Source organism: Pempheris klunzingeri, chromosome 11 (assembly GCF_042242105.1).
Source record: "Pempheris klunzingeri isolate RE-2024b chromosome 11, fPemKlu1.hap1, whole genome shotgun sequence".
NCBI classification, from domain to species: Eukaryota; Metazoa; Chordata; class Actinopteri; order Acropomatiformes; family Pempheridae; genus Pempheris; species Pempheris klunzingeri.
The window spans coordinates 20000388-20020242 of NC_092022.1; the positions used below are offsets into that span (position 1 = coordinate 20000388).

Consider the following 19855-nt stretch of genomic DNA (forward strand, 5'->3'; position numbering starts at 1 on the left):
GATTAAGTTCTAGTTTTAGTTATCATTTTTACTTTACATTCTCATTTTCTTCTACTGTATGCATATATATATTTAGATTAATTATACAAAATATGATCAAATATTGTGTATCATTTTTGGTTAAGATAAGACTTTACTGATCCTCTGGGGTAAATCCACAAGCTACTCAGCCATATAGAAATTATATATTACCAGGTTTTGGTACTTTAAGTGCATTTTGATCATGATACTTGGTCTTTAATTTCAGTAAAAATGAATGCAGGACTTTTACTTTGAAGATAGTATTTCTCCATTGTGGTATTACTACTTTTATTCAAGTAAAAGATCTGAGTTCATCTTCCACTAATGAGCAGTGACCAATGGCTTTATTGAGTCTTAGTAAATCATTCACTAATGCTTTATAGAACATTTAAACAGGCTGCCAGGTTGTGAAGAATTCTTTCGGCTGGTGTTAATGCTTTCTGTTTGATAATCTATTGATAAATGCTCACAGTTTCTCACATTGTAATAAACACTCAACTGTGTTATTTATGTTAATAAGTCATGTAAGTCAGTATGTGATTTTTACAATAATCCATCCAAACTGCTGTTGTTATTCATAATAACTTGTTGATAAATGGATTTTGGTCCAGATGCCTTCAAAACAAGTTGTCTACTGGTACATTCTGTCTCTCTGCTGAGTGTAAGAAAGGTTCAGGCAGGTCTGTGGATTCCAAAAATGTTTTCACATCGGAGTGTTTTCCCTCTGAGCAAATGGCTCCAGCTATCTATTTAGCATTTGTGAACAAGTCAGGGGAATGTGAAACTGTGATTGTGAGATCAAAGAGGAGCTCCAGCAAACAGCTTGGCTGCTTGTTCTCTCATTTCACTGCAGCAACAGGAGTTAATGGGACAGTTTGCACAGTATTTTCATTTTGCCTTCACACCTCATTGACTTGCAAACATGAAGCCGGAGCCTATTTCTCTGAGACAGAAAGTGATGCGTGAAAGCTTTTCCATCTCCTGAGTGGAAGTGATCAATAGAATAGAGCGATGGAAATCCTGAACCTCCCTTCCTTTGCAGTTCAGGAGAATTACAATAACGACAATATACGATAACAGTGCGACAAGTGTGTTCTGCTGAGAGGTCACTGACCTCTGTGGATATACATAGGAGGTAGTGGTGACAAGTTCAGGGCTGCTAATCCACTGCAACGTAGAGATGGGATTAAGTCTCAATCCAATCAGAGCAATCTGCCTCCTTAGATCGATCTATCTATCTATCTATCTATCTATCTATCTATCTATCTATCTATCTATCTATCTATCTATCTATCTATCTAATGTCTTGTTTCTGGGTAAAAAGGCACTAACAGCAAAAGTCAGGTAAACACATTGCTCTTTATTTTAGCAACAACAACATAATGAAATTGTCTTCACCTTCTTGTCGATCTCTGTTTCTTTTTCTTGCTCTGAACAGCAACAGTCTGGTATAACCAGTTTAAGGCTTTTTGATTCTAGCTTTGTGTTTGAGGTACAGCCCCGCCCGGCTCCTGCCACAAGCCCATCTCATGGTGCACCGCGTGGTTGTTATGTGACGCATTTAAGCGCCACATCTGAAGCCCTTCTGGCTTTGTTACTGCAACAGAGGTGGTAAAGGTGCTCTGTGGGCTATTTGTTTTTATTTCAGTGTCATCTGGGGGAAAATGAGTTGACTGGACAGTGTTTACAACAAAACTGTCATAGCCCAGTGACCCGATTGCAAAATGCATGTGGCAGGACTCCTCCCCCCCTACACACACAGACATACACACACACCCATACACATGCTGGTATGTGAGCTCACACACACATACACACAAACACACACAGACACACACAAAGTTCAGAATTTTCCCTCTTGTGACTATCCTATAGAAAAACAACCCTGATAAAATAAAGTATGCTTCATAAGTAACGCTTTATTTTACAGGTCCTTAAATTCTCCATAATTTCCGGGAAAGATCCTGGAATTAACTTAGCACTAATTGTAATTAAATTAAAGATAATAAATTACAATAAATCATTAACTTTAATATGCTAAGCTAGTGAAACTTTGACTCTTTCAGTGTACAACAAAAATGGGCAATTTGTCTATGAGCGAGTATGAAATTCAACATATACGGCAAATTAAATTACCAATAGTTAGTTAAATAGAGTTCCTATAGAGCACCAAATTGAGTACTAATTTCTAGGAACGTTTCGAAGAATAACAGACCTGCAAAATAAAGTGTTTTAAAAAGTCCACATGCCTGCACCATCAATAATATCAAAGCTATTCTGTTTGCAGTCTGCAGCTATTTTTTTTTTTTTTTTGACCTTTTCAGACAACAAAATATGGATACGGTACAATCACTGACAGTGCTGTCCCTCTGTGACTTCCTCCTCATTGTACAGTTTAATTTACATGGAAGTTAATGTCTGTCCCGGTTTCTTTTCTGTGGAAGGAGGATGCCGTATGAAAATACAACTGTGGAGAGTCCTATCAGTAGAATACATCTTGCGAATGTAAATGTAAATCATAATGTAGCTACTGTTCAGCACATACACATTCTGAGAGAAGGTGCATCTTATTAGAATAATAGTGATGGCCAGAAACAACAGACTGCTTGTAAACGCACACAAATCTCTTTTTTTGTTCTAGTTTACCTCAAAGAAACAAATATAGTACCACAGGAATGTCGTAAATCCCACTAAACAGCATGAAAATGCTCAAAGCCTTGTCACAAATAACCACATTTTCAACTGTTTTTACATTCAACTCAAATGTTGCTTTTGAACCGCCGTTCAGATTTGAAGCAGCATCCGCAGAGACTCCGTCAACATGAGTGAGTAGCTATGGAAAATGATGATTATGATTATCAGTGCCTGTGTTTTGTTTACTGTTGACTGTGTTTGAAATGGCGAGTTTGTGCGAGTTTTCCATCTTTAAACGCCTCTCCTACGCACTCTTCTGCGTCTCGTTTGATGGCGTTTCGGTTGTAGCTGCCATAAATAATCAGGCATGTTGAAGGCTCGTCTCTGGTGTCGACCGCCTTGAGAGGTTGTGCTGAAGCACCTTTACTGAGGAGGACTTTCTGCCTCTGATTGATAATCGTACAGGTCCACCTCTCTGCCCACCTAAGTTTCTGGACAGCGCCCTTTGCTGCTGATGTCGACCTCTTCCTGTACCACACCCTGACCTGAGAAATGATACAGAAACCCAAATATGCACCATCATTAGACAACATCACAGCACTTTGCCTTTGTAAAAAATAAAGACACCACAGTCCGTCCCTTTCTTCTCCTGTTTGTCTCCTCTGCCTGATAGCACGGAGAGCAATCAAGGAGGCGTGGGGCTGAAGCAGACCGCTCGTGAGAGTCATCCACCTGCCGTTTTGTTTCAGGCAGGGTGTCCACACAGCGGCGAGCTGGGTCACAGCACCTTCAGCACCTCACACGGTGGTCTCGTACTCCATCACTTCTTTGGGTGTGCCCAGACAGCGGTATTGAATCCTTGGCGTGACCGGGGCAGCGCTTTCGAGCACCAGGATGGTTTTACGCAGTCGGCGGTCGATGAAGTGAGCGTCCCAGGCGGGGTACTTCTTCCTGGGCAGGTCTATTCGGATGACAGGCCCCTCTGTCCTGGGTGTGAGGTTGGGCACCGGGGCCTGAGCTCCCCGAGGTGGTCGTACCTGAAACACGTCTCCATCTACCCCCGACCCCTGCTCTCTGTCTGGCCCTTTAGTTCTCTGAAGGGTCCTGGGGGGGCTGCTCACCAGGTCAGGGGGGAGGCTGGATGCCGGGGAGACCAGCGACTCCACAGGCACCTCCTTCTCCACGATATAACCCCACCCTGAGACAGGGCCGTCAGGGTGCAGCAGACAGTAATACACAAACATGAAGAAGGTGCCCAGAGCGTAGCTGCTGGCCACCACACACACCATGATGACGGCATAGAAGTCTGAGGTACGAGGGCCGCGGTACAGGTACCAGGCAGTGGTGAGCGCCACGTTCTCAACGAACACAGTCAGGCTGTAGATGAGCATCCTGCAGCGAGTGCGCCCTTCTCTCACGCTGAACCAGCAGAACACGTACACAATGCCCACCATCATGTTGTAGATTATCTCCTCCCACTTGGACATGCAGAAGTCTGTTTCGCCTTGAATTATCCAAAACGTCATGATGCACCAGTGAGCGACAATGAAGATGCCAAAGTAAAGCTGGAACACAGAGGCGAACAGGGCGAAGGCCAGGGTGCGAGCACCGATGGTGAACAGGTGCCACAGAATCTGAACTATGACGGCCTTGTAGGTCATGGGCAGCTTATCGTCTCGGGAGTCCCTCAGGACTTTCTGATAGGAGGCGATCATCCAGGCGAGGGATATCAGTGAGGCAGAAGCTGAAAGCCCTGGAGAGACAGAGGGAGGGGGAGGTGAGACGAGAGAGAGAGAGAGAGAGAGACTGAGCAATAGAAGGTAGACGGGATGCAAATGGCTCCGGGGTAGCTGTCTTACCATCTAGCACAGTACAAGAATATACATGTCTCTGCTCTGTGGGGGTCAGACAGGCGACTCATCATGCACAGTGTGGGCTGCAGACACACGACTGACTGGCTGACGTGGCGATTGGTCATTTTGTGGCACTCACCCTGTAGAGGCAGCACCTGACTGGCCTGGATCATGATGCTGAGCTGCAGCACCAGCTGAGGGGCGCTCTTCAGGAAGGACTCGAGCAGACGCAGCATGCTGATATCCGCACTCTCAAACATCATGCGCCAGTAGTAGTGACGGCGCTCTGGGTCTCTGTGCCAGCGGCTCTGCACGCCCAAATACAGGGCGTGGACGTACCTGTGTATCAGAGGCAGACGATTTTCAGAGGCAATTCATCAGTGCATTGAGTTTTGTTGGGAAAAAGTGAGATTGAGCAGACTTTTAGGTCTGAGCACTGTGCTTCAAAAACTTTTGGACATCAAACACCGACTCTCAGAAGTCATAACTCATTATTTCAAACTCTGGGAGCTGTCTGTAGTTCTTGCCAAAAAGCTGGTTGCCTGCTCCACTGGGATTTAGATTAGACTGAAACCGAACTAAGCAGCTCTGTGGTTTTAATTTTAGTACAGGCATCCGGGGGGGTGAGAATATAGAGCTTGTCTGCAATCTCTCTTGAAATAAAATCAGTCAGAAAGGCTGCAGAAAAAAGCTAAACATGAGGGGCTGCGGAGAGAAAAGACATCCAAGTAAATGCTCTCAAATCCAGTCTTCAGACTGAAGGTTAGGCGGGGGAAAAAGAGCTCGCTATAAATCCCCTCGTTGAACTCCCGAGCTTAACTGACATGCAGTCACACCCCCGTCTGAACTTGTTTCATAATGACCTTGTATAACCAAGAGACAGGTTCACACACTGAGCCAACATATTTCTGCACAAGATGTGTTCACAAGCGATATCTGTTTGTACCATGCAAATATGCAATGTGTAATTCATCACCTCTGTCATTACGCAGCTCCTGACTGTTAGAAAACGAGTGGTGGTAGCCATGGAGGGCTGATGCCATAAATGTCTCAGTAATTGCCTCGGGGAGATGGGTCAGAAGAGCCCTATGTCAACAAGCCCAGTGAACCACGAGAGAGTTTGTGTAACCCTTTTTTCTCCTGGTTCCTGCTACACAAAGTGTGCCTTGGGATGTAACACACTGAGAAAATAGATGATACGTAGCAGTAATGAGGGTCAAAGACTGAGCCACACATACACACACACACACACACACACACATACAGTTTCATGGCGTGCACTGTATCTGTAACACAACCCCATATCCCATCTCGTGTGCCCTGACATTTAATTCTGGTAGCCGGCCCAAATTGATCCCGGTTCACCTGACTAACTGTGTATCAGTGACGGATCATTCCTGAGTTAACAGCTGAGGGTAAAACACACGGCGGTAATCCTCTTAATGTGCAGACACGCTGGTCTGAGAGCAGTAGCGATGAACGGAGCACACACACACAACAGCTTTAATGGCATTACCGGTAATTCTGTGCTGCCACAATGTTTTAATGTGCTCCTGGACACACTCACACACACACACACACAGAGAGACACACACACACACATACACATAGAAGTCTACAGGAGGAAATAAAGAATCAATATATATTACCCATAGGGCAGTCTAAAGAGGCAGGAAGAGAGAAACCACAAAGGCAGACACAGACTGAGGCCTACCAATAAATCAAACAATTGATTTGCATCCGATCTCATCATTACACATAATTTGTGTTTCTGTGACATCCCCGTTTGACTATAAAACACAACTTGCCTTTGAGTATCATCACGTTTTGTCCTCCCTCCTCCCACCACCGTTCAGCTGAATGCCTCCCCCTGACTGGCAGCAGTTCAAGCCTGTCAAAACCTATCAGAGCACTCCAGGCTTGAGCGCTGCCTCACCATCACTGACTGAGTAGCTGACCTACAGACCTACTACCATCCAAGTGAGAGTAATGTCAAACAAAGTGTACACTGGCTTGTTTTCAGTCTCACGGCGTTGCCTGCTAATTAAACATGTTGGGAGTCAGTGGAGAGAGACAGGCGTGCGATCTAAAAAGCGCTGGGAGACTTGAGCATATGGATTTTACAAACATAAGAGAAGGAGCCCCAAGCTAAGATCTGGAAATACACTAAACAGTGAGCAGAGGCGGGTTCACACATCACTGCAAATAGGAGGCAACGCTCATGGCATTTATGACTATTCATTTTCTTCTGTCTTGGCCAAACCCCACAAGACAAAGAGGTTTTTATTTTTCTATATAAGGCGATTGGTGTGGACGAGTTGATGAATTTCCCAGGAGATGATTGACCTAAAAGCTTGTCAGGGGGCTGAGGGGGGAGGAGTGGGTGGAGTCTGATTGTCCCTTTCCAAGCTGGGGGAGAAACGTCAAACAATACAAAAAGACATTCTGGCATTTTGGGCACAGTCCTCCGTGAATGATTTCATAAGCGTTTGGCTACAGGGAGTGATGCTGGGCTGTGGAGGCTGCATGTGCACACACACACACACACACACACACACACACACACACACACACACACACAAAGGCTGAGAATGTGTAGTTCCCCTCTCCTCTCAGATCACGTTATGAGAGTTCAGACTTACCTCCAGACCTGTGCCAGCTGAAAGATGTGAATGATGGCCTGGAAGAGCCACATGAAAACTCTGCAGCAGCCCCGGGCTCCTCCCCCGGTGCCCGGCCCCGGCAGCACCCCGGCCGCGGCAGAGCGGCCAGCGCCCCGCTCGCCGCTGTCCTTGGTGCTGAAGTCGCTCTCCTCCGCTCCCGACGCCGCCACCACGGCGGCCGCAGCCGTGCCGCTCTCGACGGTTTCCGAGAAATCGTAGGCGAACCATCGGAAGCTCAACACTTGCACGACGGCGGACGGGACTATCACAAAGACCAGAGTCAGAGCAAAGCACCAGTAGTCCCTCCTCAGGTAGTAGTCCGCGGCCAGCCACAGGTCTGAGGCCCCGTCCGAGAAGAAGACCAAAAGGGCGCACAGCGTCCAGCAGCAGTCCGGGAGGGAGTAGCGCTGCTCGGCCACACGTCGCTGGGGAGGCCGCGGGTCCGACCTGGAAGGACACTCGGGTGGGATTTCGTTTCGTAGAGAGACGGGTGCACCGTCAGATTTCGCGGCCATGTTTGTTGTAGGGAAGAGAGTGAGTAAGAGATGGGAAAATGATGGAAGGGGGGGGAGGGGGGTCGCGTAGCCTGTCGGTCTGTATGCATGCGTGCGGGAGAGAGGGAGGGGAAAGGAGGCAGGGAGGAGGGCCAGGGTCGGCGAGAGAGGTGGGGAGTCACCGCCGCTCGGCAGGCAGCGGTGATAATGGGGAGAAACGGGATTTTAATTGCGACTGTATAAATAAAGGCTGCAGGTCCGCTGTGGTGCCTTTAGACAGACTTCCCTCCAGCTAAGGGGGCTTGATTACAGCTGGTGGCTCAGACTGTCATCGTTCAGGCTCCTGCACAGGTAGCTGCACCAACAGGACTGTGACAGGGGTCCCTTTAGTGCCTCAGACTGCTTGTAGCCAGTGGTGGAGGAAGAGCTCAGATCCTTTACTGAAGTAAAACACAACCAGTGCGTCAAACTAACCACCAGTGAACGCCCTACATTCAGAAGCAGCCCTTTAGCACAGAAATACCAGCAGAGCACACTACAAGTATCTAAAGTTACAGGATATATATATATATACATGGATGTATTATGGCATTTTGCTGTTGCAGCTGGAGCTAGTTTGAAACACTAAAGATAGTTGAGTCACATCATACAGTAAATCTTGGAGGTCATAAGATGGTTACCAGGTCAGGAAAGAAGAAAAAAACAAAGGTTTGATGCGCATTTTTAAAGAACTTTTCATCTAACAGTTACTTTTTAATGATCATCATAAGTACGTAAAAGTAACTACATCTATAGAACAGTGGAGTAAAAAGCACAGTAGTTGTCTCTGTAATGTGTTGCAGCAGAAGTGTAAAGTGTATCTGAGTAAAGGCAGTTTCTATCGCTGCTTCACTCAAGTTCAAAGGCACATAATGGAAATAGAAGATGTCAGTAGATGTTACTCTTACAGGCATGTGATCACCATGATGTATTTGCAGTTCAGGGTTATAGCACCCGAACAAGGCCTCTGTGTCTCATCATCAGTCTGAGGTGGAGCAGCAGGGTGGAGTCCACCATCTGATCACTTTCTATTCTGCTTTTGCTGCCTTCTCCTCTTCAGGGCCTGAAGTCGGAGTTCCTCTTCCTCTGCAGGTCACCTGAGCCGCCTCCTCTGCTAAAACTCTGGTGACTTGGGGATTCAACATTTCTGCCAACAGGAAACACTGTAGTCTCACTTCTAGCTTGCGGAGGCTCTCTTGCAGGAATTGATCCTCTCACAACAGTGTGTCCCGATCAATACATTACCAACTTCAGCTATCGTCTGCTGAGGAGAAAACACAGCTGATGAAACCATTAGAAGTGGTTTTGTTCATATCCTGCAGCTTTAGCCCATACGCTTTGTGTTGCAAATATCTACAACTATATTTCTCAATTATTAAAACCACAAAAAAGATATTTCACGCACTTTCAATAATGAAAAACCAAGACCAAAAGTAATGAAAATGTACTAAAATTTAATCATTCATAAAAGCTGGAAAATCATCTGTGACAGCAATATTAGAGTTGGTTTAGTACAATATATTTCAGCCTCAAGACACAAATCAGAATACACCGTTTTCCCCCATCAGTCTATAAAATACTAATTTCCTTAGCTTTATTATGCAAAAATGGAAGTAGAATATATTATGAGAAATGTGGGAGGCTTGCAGCTTTCAATATAAAACAAAGTCACTTAGGAAAGATGTTATCTCATCAATACACATCTTTGTAAGTAGGAGCGAGTAACTTAAGGACAATGATGCATCTCTGTTGACAATGTTAGTGCAGAAATGTATGAGAAGGCCAACATTTCACATGAACGTATTGCCACAATATGCCAAAGATGGATGTTACTTTTAATAAAACGTTTTAATTCCCATATATGGATTTAAACCAATGGCCTCTTCTTTTACAGATATTTCCAAAAGCAAGACACCGTGGAGAAGACAAAAAAAAAAAAAAAAAACACATAATAAAAACAGTTGTCATCAGGCTGACGATACACCAAAAAACAGAGGCGGATTTCTTTGCCGTTAAAAAGCAGAGAGGTGTATCTTGAGAGTATGTGCCGTCTCCTGCCATTTTGCGAGTGGTGAAGTATCTCGGTCAGCCTTTTTCAAAATGCTCTGGAGAGGACTTGGAATGCTGGCACGATCCACTGGGAAACAGTTAATCATTACAAGTTTCTGCAAGAGAATAATCAGGTAATCAAATAATGTCAGGACATATTTAACATTGTGAGAAGAAACTCCTGCGTTTGTTTTCCCATCAATAATCTGTGTTTCCATCCTCCTCTGCCTTGTACGTGTCGCACTGCTCTGCTTGTTTAGTGAAGTAATGCCTGTTTCCTTAGAGAACAACAACCACCGTCTCCTTGCAGATGAGACAGGAGGTAGTCGCACTAAATCTCAGTGAAAATACTCTCAGCCGTCCTCTCCTGAACCCGTCTGTGCTGCAGGTAAACCGTTTTTTCAGCTTTAGGAGACATTTTGCTGCCAGGTCTGCTACAGTAAATCAGAGCTGTTGGCCTGATGTATGTTGTTTTTGCTGCAGCTTCCTAAATGTTTAATGTAAGATAAAAAAAAGGCATTTTAAGCTCTTGGTTTGCAGCCTTACTAGAAAATTAAATGACTACTCTGAAACAAAAGGCTGGATGTAACAATAAACACTAAGTGTGGTGAACCCTAAGGAAAAGGTCTCTTGGGCTGGTAGTTTGAGAGTCCTGACGTTTTGACTTGTCAAAGCAGGAAGGGGTGTCTATAACAACATTTACGATGGCTCCACTCCATCAAGAGTCCCAGTGAGAGGTGTCGGTACCAGAGTCCTGGAGCTGGCTCACCTAAATGGAACTTAGCCATCATAAATGTTACTGATCTGTGCTCTCCTGTTTTGACAAGTCAAAATGTCGGCTGTGAAAAGGCCCTACTGAGAAGACTTCACTTCACTAGAATAAATCATCAGCGGCTACAGGAGTTTGGAGAACACATCACATCTTTGGTATGAGGCCATTAAGGTCCAAGAAAGGACCCCCCACCACCACCGATAGTGCAGACCACAACTGTTGCACATTTTCCCCTTTGACACAAATCATAGACTTAAAAGACAGATTTACAATTTTTCTATCAGGAAGGTTTGTTAGTGGCCAGTATGAAGATGATTACTGGCTGTAACTCCAGCCTCAACATTCATGCAGGCGGCTGACAATTGTTTCAAAGCAGACTTAAAAAAAAAAAACAGTGAAGCTTTCCTTTAACACAGCATGCTGTCGTGTTTTCAGATTTTTAAAATGAGTTTATTGAAACTTGGTGATCCATCACTGGGAACATCACGTCTGCTTTTATTGCTGTCTAAGTTACATTATGGTGGTGTTCCACAGCAGTGCAGTTTTGCTTGAACAGTCAGCACCACAGGATATTCACGGTGATGGATTACAGACGTCAGCCAGGCTCAAGAGGTTGATTTTAATATCAAAGTGAGAAGACTGTAAACCAATTATCCACATTAACAATCACTGAGTCCCATAGAAAACACTATGGCATGCTTCGGGGGACAGTGGCTGGTAACGCACATGCATGCAGTTCCGTGAATTATTTGTGGAAACAACAGAACATACAGTAACGCTGCTGTACTTCAGTACAATCACAGCTACGAGGCTCCAACAGCAGGTGGAGCCACAATAGTCATGGAAAGGCTTACACTTTAAATTTACATAAGGCATTATAAACAGTCTTTGATCGAATTAAATGGTGAAGCCCTAAAGTATATTTTCACATGTACACATGCAAACAGAGGGCGTATATATGTAATTTATAGGTCACGTGATGCACAAAAAGAGGATTTGTTCAATTTCTGTCTCCAAAAACTTTTACTCTTAAACCTACAAAACCTACAAACCTACTGCTTCACAAGTCATTATTGTTTCAGGGACAAGAAAAGTTAATCAAATTACTTAAATAATTACTGTAATGAACCTCTAAACGCTGTGTGACGATCTGGAGCTCAGTGAGCAGCAGGAGCCCTGCACATGTCTGGAATAAATTTAGTTGAAACACCCACTCACCTGGCCTGGAGCTACTGTGGGAGGGCATTTAGAGCAGTGTGCAACTTGACTTCTTTTTTGTCTTCTTCTTTTCCATCGGCGTTTTTCTGTTGATCTGTCGCACCAGATCATAGAAAATCTACAACAGAGGAAGGTCGATGGTCTCAGCGTTTTGCTTCGGCAAAGAGCACACGACTGGTTTCTTGCAGTGGAAAGTCTCTGGTGTCATTTTAGACATTTTCTCATTGCATGGAAGAAGAGTATATCATGGGGAATATGGAAGGTTTGGCCCTCTCAGTGTACAACAAAGTCACTTATCAATACACTAAATATTCTGCAATGATGTATGTTGAGAAGGCATTTAAGGCATTAAGTCATTTATTAAGAAAAAAATATACTTCTCAAGTGTGGATATTTTCTTGTTTCCCTTTTCGTACATGACCGTGAAGTAAAAATATTTTCTATGATATTTTCTTACCATTTCCCTACTTCAAAAATCAAGAAAATAATTATTGATGATGAAAATAATTGTTTGTAGCAGCCCTAAAAATGGACATGTTATCTGCTGTCCTTTCAAAACAATCTTCATGGCCCAACACGTCATCCTATGACATACATTGTGTATGTGGTATTAGAGGGACTTACCTCATTAACATTGATCTTTGATTTAGCAGAAGTCTCTAAAAAGGCACAGTTGTTCCACTGACGGGCCAGGTTCTGACCCTGCTCCTTGCCGACCACACGCTCGTCCTCCAGGTCACATTTGTTCCCTACCAGGATCATGGGAACCTGATTGATTAACAGAAATGTCAAAGTACAGCGTTTAGCTTTTACAATACAATGTTGTTATCGCCCAGCACTGCTTTATGATCCTATATACAGCAGACACACATATTTAACAGCAAAATGTTTTAACAAAGTGAGACCTTAACCAAGAAAGGCAACCAAGCAAACAACCTGCTATGAATAAAGCACATGCTCAGCATGCCGTCTATCCTCTCTCTAAATTAAGAGACGAAGAGACCAAGACTGAACGTGGCAGATAGTACCCAACAACGGCTCTGACATTTCCACCCTGTCACAAAGCTCCTGCCCCCCGTTCGCTCTGCCCTCTCTCCCACAGAGTTGACTTTAATGAGGGAGTGATGAGCCCGAGAGGCGACACAGGCCGCTTATACAAACACCGAAAGGTTATCACCGAAGAGAAACTCCACAGGCCGAGGAGTTTATACACTTACAAGACCGAGTGATGTCGAAAAAACATTTGAGCTCTGATGCATACAGAATAATCTACCAACATATCATAGCTGAATGACGACAACCATGCATCTCCGTATTTTTTCCTCTTCCATTTCATCTTGTTTAAATTCTGTATTTATGTCCCAATATCCATATTTTATGCCCAACAGTGGGCCCATTATTTGTTCTCCCACATGTTTATTCATGAACAAATGATAGCAGAGCTGTTTTTTTTTATGTTCCTTTGTGGCGTATGGGTCCATCATGGGTTCCTTTACGGGGAACTCAACATTTTGAATAGTGTTCAAAATGTTGAGTTCCAATCTGAAAAAACAACAAATCTTCTCAAGCGCATTTGAGCATTTGTTGCTTTTCCGTATCCTGCATTGTAGCACATTGATGGGTGTTTGTTTTTCTGCCATTTTGTGATGTTTTATCGGCCAAACAACTACTCAAAAAAATAAATGGCAGATTAATCTTCATTTATCTTTTGGAGGTACTTTTCTATTGGCAGTTTTGTCTTTGCAGGCTGGAATCAAACCAGAGACTTTGCATTAATTGTCGACTCTTATTCTTTACATTGAACTAATACATTTCAAACAAAATGCTTGACGATGAAAAGAGCAGTACTCTAATGTTCACCTTGTTGCAATGTTTCACATTTCCTCCCCTACAAGAAGCGTTAAAGTAAAATGCTCATGCCCTTCATTGATTATAACAACATTAGGTGTGAATGAGAACAGACACATGACAAAAGGGCTTTACACTCACATCCTCAGTGTCCTTTACTCGCAGGATCTGTTCCCGGAGGTCCTGTAGGTCGTTAAACGTTGACTGTGCTGTGATGGAGTACACCAACGCAAAACCTTGGCCGTTCTTCATGTACAGGTCCCTCATGGCCGTGAACTGTTCCTACAGAGCCAATAACAGAGGGGAGAAGCCATCAGCGGCCTGTTTGCTTTCATCTTGTCCATATGGTAACCGTGTCAGACTTGACTTACTGTTCCAGCCGTGTCGAGGATTTCAAGCATACATTGCTGCCCATCGACCTCAACTTGCTGTTGGACAAAAAACAGACAGCCACATTTTTATAAGTGGAGGCATTTAAATGGAGTTATTTTGACAAAGTTCACGAGGCCAAATGAAGCGTGTAAAGTCTGTTTCTGAGGTTACCTTTCTGTAGGAGTCTTCTATTGTCGGGTCATACTTCTCCACAAAAATGCCTTGCACAAATTGGACTGTCTGCAATGGACACATGAAGCAAAGGAACTCATCAATACAGTATATCATTACCAATCAAAACTGGCACATTTGTCACTGTACTTTTCAGTTTTTATACGTCTTCATCCAAATGTATTTCCCCAGATAAAAGCACACTTACTGCACATTAAAATATTATGGTTCATCATCTACATAACTAGATGCCAGTTTCATCTCTTAACGAGGATCATTTATTCTCTTGAAACTACACAGCTCATTACGGAGCGGACTTATTCTTGCCTCTCTTTTATTCATTCTGGCCTCTTGAGTTTTTGAAGTGCTAAAAATGTATCTACAATTTCACTGTATATGCTTTTCTCATTCAAAGCATTCTAATTTACAATTCCAATTTAATATAATTTATTCATAAATTGCATCATAATCATGTCAATAGCTCTATTTTACAGCAGAACTGTATATGGATTCAGTGTTGGGTGGTGCTGAGTCCCTCCTGTGGCAGCAGCCATCACTCACCAGTGCTGATTTTCCCACGCCTCCTGATCCCAGCACCACTAGCTTGTACTCGCGCATGGTGGGCAACTTCACTGGACAGCACAAGGGTCTGTGAAAGGACAGAGAAAGGAGGAGAAAGTCACACAGAGGATCTTTGTGTTAGTTTCAGCCACGGAAAAAAAAAGAAAACTACTGTGCTATCTAAAACTAAACAAGCTTCAACTTTCTCCAAACTACCTTGTGCCAAAGAAAATTACATTAAATAGAATTATGATAACATGATGGGACTTAATTCATGCCACATCTATAATACAGTTATTAGAATCATGCTTCATTTAAATCAAGGAGTTTATATAATTATATTTAGTGTAAAGGCTCCCTAATACAAACAACACACTACACAAAGCATTTGTCACTGACAGTGTACAGTGACTGGAGCAGTGAAGCCTCAGTTAGAGTACAGTACTTTTAGTGAAGTTTTTGACTGAATGTCAGTGCAAACACCATGTCGATACAGTATCCACAACAATGAGAAAATCACTGCTGACATCAGCAGATTAAAACGTTATTCCTCTGCCAAAAATGAGCTCTTCTTCCCACCCACTACCATGGGAATCAGCTGTCATGACAATAGGGGCGTCGCCTTTAAAGACAAAAAAAAAAAAGGAGCTGAAGGAAGCTATAGACGGTCTCTATAACTCCAGAGATTCAGACCAGAGTTTCACATAGAAGTAGCACTGGATAATAATTAATTTCCTTTATAGCTAAATGTGACCCATAGGATGCAACGCGGAGCCGTGGAAAAAACAGTGGTAAGAGTTCCAGTGCCGCAAATAACTTTATCTCATTACAATACGGAGGAGAAAGGCCACAGAGAATGACCTATCACCAACTCTATCAGCCTGACACAGTTTAGGTGGCCTAGAAAATATATCAGTCAGAAGAGTCACAGGCATGAAAACGTTTAGGATTAAGACACACGTTTTCTCTCAAAACAATCTGTCATCAAATAGGAACCATTCAGTGAAAAATAACAGAGAAAATTATCATCATCATTATTATTTTTACAATGATAAATGTGTCATCATCAAGCCCCTGAGTAATACAGAGGGCTTTTCTTCTGTGGCGTTATTTCCCACCACTGTTTTTTTTAATTTTCATGTTTTGTATGTTTTTGTGCTGGAGTACATCTGCTTAATTTGACTGAATGGGGATGTGAAACAATAGAATTTCATTTTGAGATGCACAAAAAAAAAACACCTGGAGGAGCAAATAGTCACATAACACTGTTCACAAACGTTCTGAGGCACATGTGCTGACAAGTGCTTTTGAGGATCTATGTTTTAAATGCTATTCTGAAATGCAAATGTCATCTTCATTTGATGTACAAATGTCAAAGAGGGGGTGATGCACAATACAATCTCATTTAAGAACCTCTTTGAATCTAATAATCATACCATCTCTGTGGGACATTTGTCAAATGTTGCAACAAACAATACAAAAACCACTCTGTCACACTCGACCGCATTTGCAATTCTAACTACGACGTATGAAGCACCACCAGAAACCCACAATGCGAGACAGGCACACGAGGCGCTCCACAAAGAGACATTGTACTGACCCTCCTCTACTCAAGTACACCATACAAACAGAAAATGGAGATCAGAGGGTGTGTGCATGGCCACTGCACTGAAATAATTACCAGGGCCAAGGGGGGTGCTGTCTGATACAGTTTTGGCCTAAAAATGTCCGTAGAGGCAAACCAGCCTGTGTTTAAAATATTAATTTCTGTGGGTGTCACTGAACTTGCTTCCAAGCCTTGACATCAGATAAGAACGCTAGGCCTTCCCCTGATTAGATATGAGCTCAAACATTTCAAGTATCAGGCGCTTGAGCTGACAACCTTCACCAATCCTACTCGGGAATTTGTGCTGGCTTTGCTGATGAGTGGACTCCTTGTTGGGAGGCCACTGTGATAACAGCTAAAAAAGTTATGATCAAGAACAAAATGTAAACCTCTACCCCAATTTACAAATGTACTGTGTGTACACTGAACAAAAACTGTACAATGAAATAAAGAATAATAAGACGACACAATCGTGCTAAGATTCACCTACTGTGTACACGGCTGCTGCAGATGACAACTCCCTCTACATCTGGGGAGCAGGCGCGGCCAGCAGATCCTCAGGTACACTGATGTCAGCGGGCAGGTGCTGAGGGTCGGCTGGGAGCCAGACAGCTAGGCTACGGCAAACTGTTCAGACAGGGAGCTGGCCCTGATTTCAAACACACATTGAAGTGTTTACAGTCAGATCAGCACTACATTACCAGTCCATAAGAAAATGGATTCATTTACATGCCAATTTCTTAAGCGAGGCAAACAAATAAAAACACCAAGAGGCACATTTTTTTTTTACACCAGAGACCTTTATAAACAGGGACTTTTAAGAATTATGGAAATCATCTGCTGTGCAGTCACACAGTGATGATGATCATCACGCTGATGATGCTTTGAGGGATGACTCTCTGTTGCCAATTTAAGTGCTGTGTGGGTCAGGAGGTGAGCTGTCACATGTTACGTAACAAAACTGCTCCTTTTAGCACCTGTTGCTGATCAACAAACCAATCATGTAAAAACATGTCTGTGTAAAACGCATCGCAAAGCAAAGCGAATAGATCCTTTTTAAACGGACTAAAACTATTCTCCAGTTCATTTCAACATGCTGAGGATCATATCTCATGTCAGAGCCAGAAGGGGGCAAATGGATTTTAACTTGGCAGAAAAGCACAAACACACTTGGATTTGTCGTCCTTTCATGAAACTGCCTGCCTTGTAAAACCGATGGCTTAATAAGTTTACCGAGCAGGGCCACGTTGGCTTTTAATACTTAAATAAAAACAAAACCGAACTTATTTTCGTGACAACTTAAAGCGTAGTTGGTGTCGAAAGGAAGGGTGTGGTTATTAGTTTCCCAACGCACCAGACTGTGGCTGTAACACCGATTAAAATGTCTTTGGCAGAAATCATGGGGCTGCATTTCTTTAACGTGCATTTAATGTAAAGTATAGCAGATCGCAACCGATAATAAAAACTAGTTTGATTTCAACACTTAGCTTGCCAACTGATACGTTAGCATTCAGCTAGCATCGTTTGGTAAGAGCTAGCTAACGTTACTGGGTGTTAGCCTGGAAAAGATGCGGGGAGCTGTGCGGCACAAGTTAACTAACGCCGGCTGAACAGAGAATTAAATAAAATAAATAATAAAGTTGAGCCTACAGTTTAACGCTGCTTCTTGTCAGACAAATGTTAAACTCCATTTTAAGTTGGCTAACGGTTAACATAGTTAAGTGTTTAGCTAACACCGAGAGCTAATAAGTTAGTTAGCCAGCTAGCACCAGGCTGAACTCTCGAATCTCGTTTTATGTTTCATCCAACGTTTCCGTTTTGAGACACTAGTTTGGTTTCCGTCAACGTGTTCATAAACTTTTCCATATCTGAACGCAAAATAAAATACAGTTAGACATTAAATCGCCTGAACCACAGTCCATGTTTGTAACTCGTTAGTTAGTCATTAGCTGACGTTAGCTCCTAAACCCAGTCTTCTAGGTTAGCTTGTGGCTAAGCTATTTAGCTCACAATAATTATGTCGCTACAGGGGAGCCAGAGCTCGTGTTAGTGTCTCACCACAAACAGCCAAATGTTTAAGGACTAGTCGTTACACTGACGATTCACACACTGGATAATTAGCCACTAATTGTCTGCTTTTACTCAGTGCTAAAGCTTCAGAAGACACTTACCGTGCTCCGCTCTGTGTGCGCTAAACCACACTGAGTGAATGTGCGGAAGGGTCCGGACAGCAGCGAGTGATTGGACCAGGACGAGCCTATCACAGCTGTCCAGGTGAAGCTGCTCACTTCAAACCTCAGGGATCAGGCCCTGCTCTGACCAGGTGCCGCTCAGAGGGGACCTGGACCTGTTCACATGTGTCCATATATATATATATATATATATATATATATATATATATATATATATAAAAAAAAATGTGTCCATGAAGTGAGACTCAGCACAGCCAGTGTTGTTCTATTAATAATGATAATCAATAATTCCTGGCTGGAAGTGAAAACCGTGTTTCTGTTACAGATGATACTGTTCAATAATAATAGAAAGAGATAAACTTTATTTATGCAGCACTTTTCTAAATAAAGTTACAAAGTTCTTTACATGGGTTAAAAGGGGTAGTGGAAGAAGTATTCAGATCCACTACTGCAGTAATACTTCTAATACCACACTGTAAAAATACTAGGTATTGGTAGGTAAAATCCCTGCACTGAAAATGTTACTTAGTGTAAAGTTTGTAAGTATAATTAGGAAAATTTACACAAAGTTTTAAAAGTAAAGAAACTCAGTGTAGGAAAAATGTCCCCTGTGTATGATCTATTATTAAATATTTGATTACTATTACTTATGCATTAATATAAAAGCAGGATTTCCAGGAGTCTGCTGAGGTGGATCTCGTTTTTAACTATTTTGTATGGAACTGCAATCAATGATTTATAATTATTAATTATTATAAATCTTCTGGTTATTTCCTCCATTAATTGACCGATTGTTTGGTTTGTGAAATAATGAGAAATGGTGTCAGGGTTAAACAAAGTAAAACCTTCATAATGCTTGTTTTTTTCCCAACCATCAGTCAAACCTCAAAAGTATCAAAAATAAATTAAAACATCTAAAATAACTTAAAGGAAAAGCAGAAACGTTTGTGAAGCGTTTGTACATACATATTTGAAACTGCCATTTAGCATCTAAATGTAGTGAAGTAAAAAGTACAACATTTGCCTCTGAAATGTAGTGGAGTACAAAAATAAAGTAGCAAGAATAGAAAAGACCCAAGTAAAAGTAAATCAAAGTTCTACTTAAGTACTATTTGAGTAAATGTACTTGATTAAAACATGTCAGGACTGCAATGGGGCAAACAGAATCAGACAATTAAAATAATAAAATAATAAAGTGAAGTAAAATAGCAGTAATATTGTGTTTTATATTATTTTATATTTATATTGATTTGGACTCATGTGTCTGAAATAAAGTTATGATGATGATGATGATGATGATAAGGTAAAGACAATAGTAATATAAACCAGGTAAGACATGGCAGAAAAAAACAGTGTTAGCAT

The 19855-nt window shown here is 42.5% G+C and overlaps 2 protein-coding genes across 4 annotated transcripts; both read right to left on the reverse strand.

Annotated features, from left to right (window-relative positions):
* Window positions 1-3452: 3452 nt before the first annotated feature.
* Window positions 3453-7686, reverse strand: xkr7a (XK related 7a). Its single transcript, XM_070840014.1, has 3 exons — window positions 7151-7686; window positions 4648-4847; window positions 3453-4408 (listed from the first exon to the last, which is right to left on the reverse strand). Exons 1-3 carry the CDS (start codon window positions 7684-7686, stop codon window positions 3453-3455), a joined length of 1692 nt encoding a protein of 563 aa, XP_070696115.1.
* Window positions 7687-9138: 1452 nt separating this feature from the next.
* On the reverse strand, window positions 9139-18530 carry rap1aa (RAP1A, member of RAS oncogene family a). 3 transcript variants are annotated; one of them, XM_070839079.1, is made up of 9 exons: window positions 18473-18530; window positions 16792-16950; window positions 14696-14783; window positions 14135-14203; window positions 13963-14019; window positions 13733-13873; window positions 12368-12511; window positions 11744-11861; window positions 9139-9869 (listed from the first exon to the last, which is right to left on the reverse strand). In XM_070839079.1, the coding sequence occupies exons 3-8, from the start codon at window positions 14750-14752 to the stop codon at window positions 11772-11774; spliced, it is 558 nt and encodes a 185-aa protein (XP_070695180.1). In that variant the 5' UTR covers window positions 14753-14783; window positions 16792-16950; window positions 18473-18530; the 3' UTR covers window positions 9139-9869; window positions 11744-11771. The 3 variants fall into 3 exon arrangements, with proteins under 3 accessions (XP_070695180.1, XP_070695181.1, XP_070695182.1); XM_070839080.1 differs by having other exon boundaries at window positions 16788-16950; XM_070839081.1 differs by lacking the exon at window positions 16792-16950 and having other exon boundaries at window positions 18473-18491.
* Between the last annotated feature and the right edge of the window lie 1325 nt (window positions 18531-19855).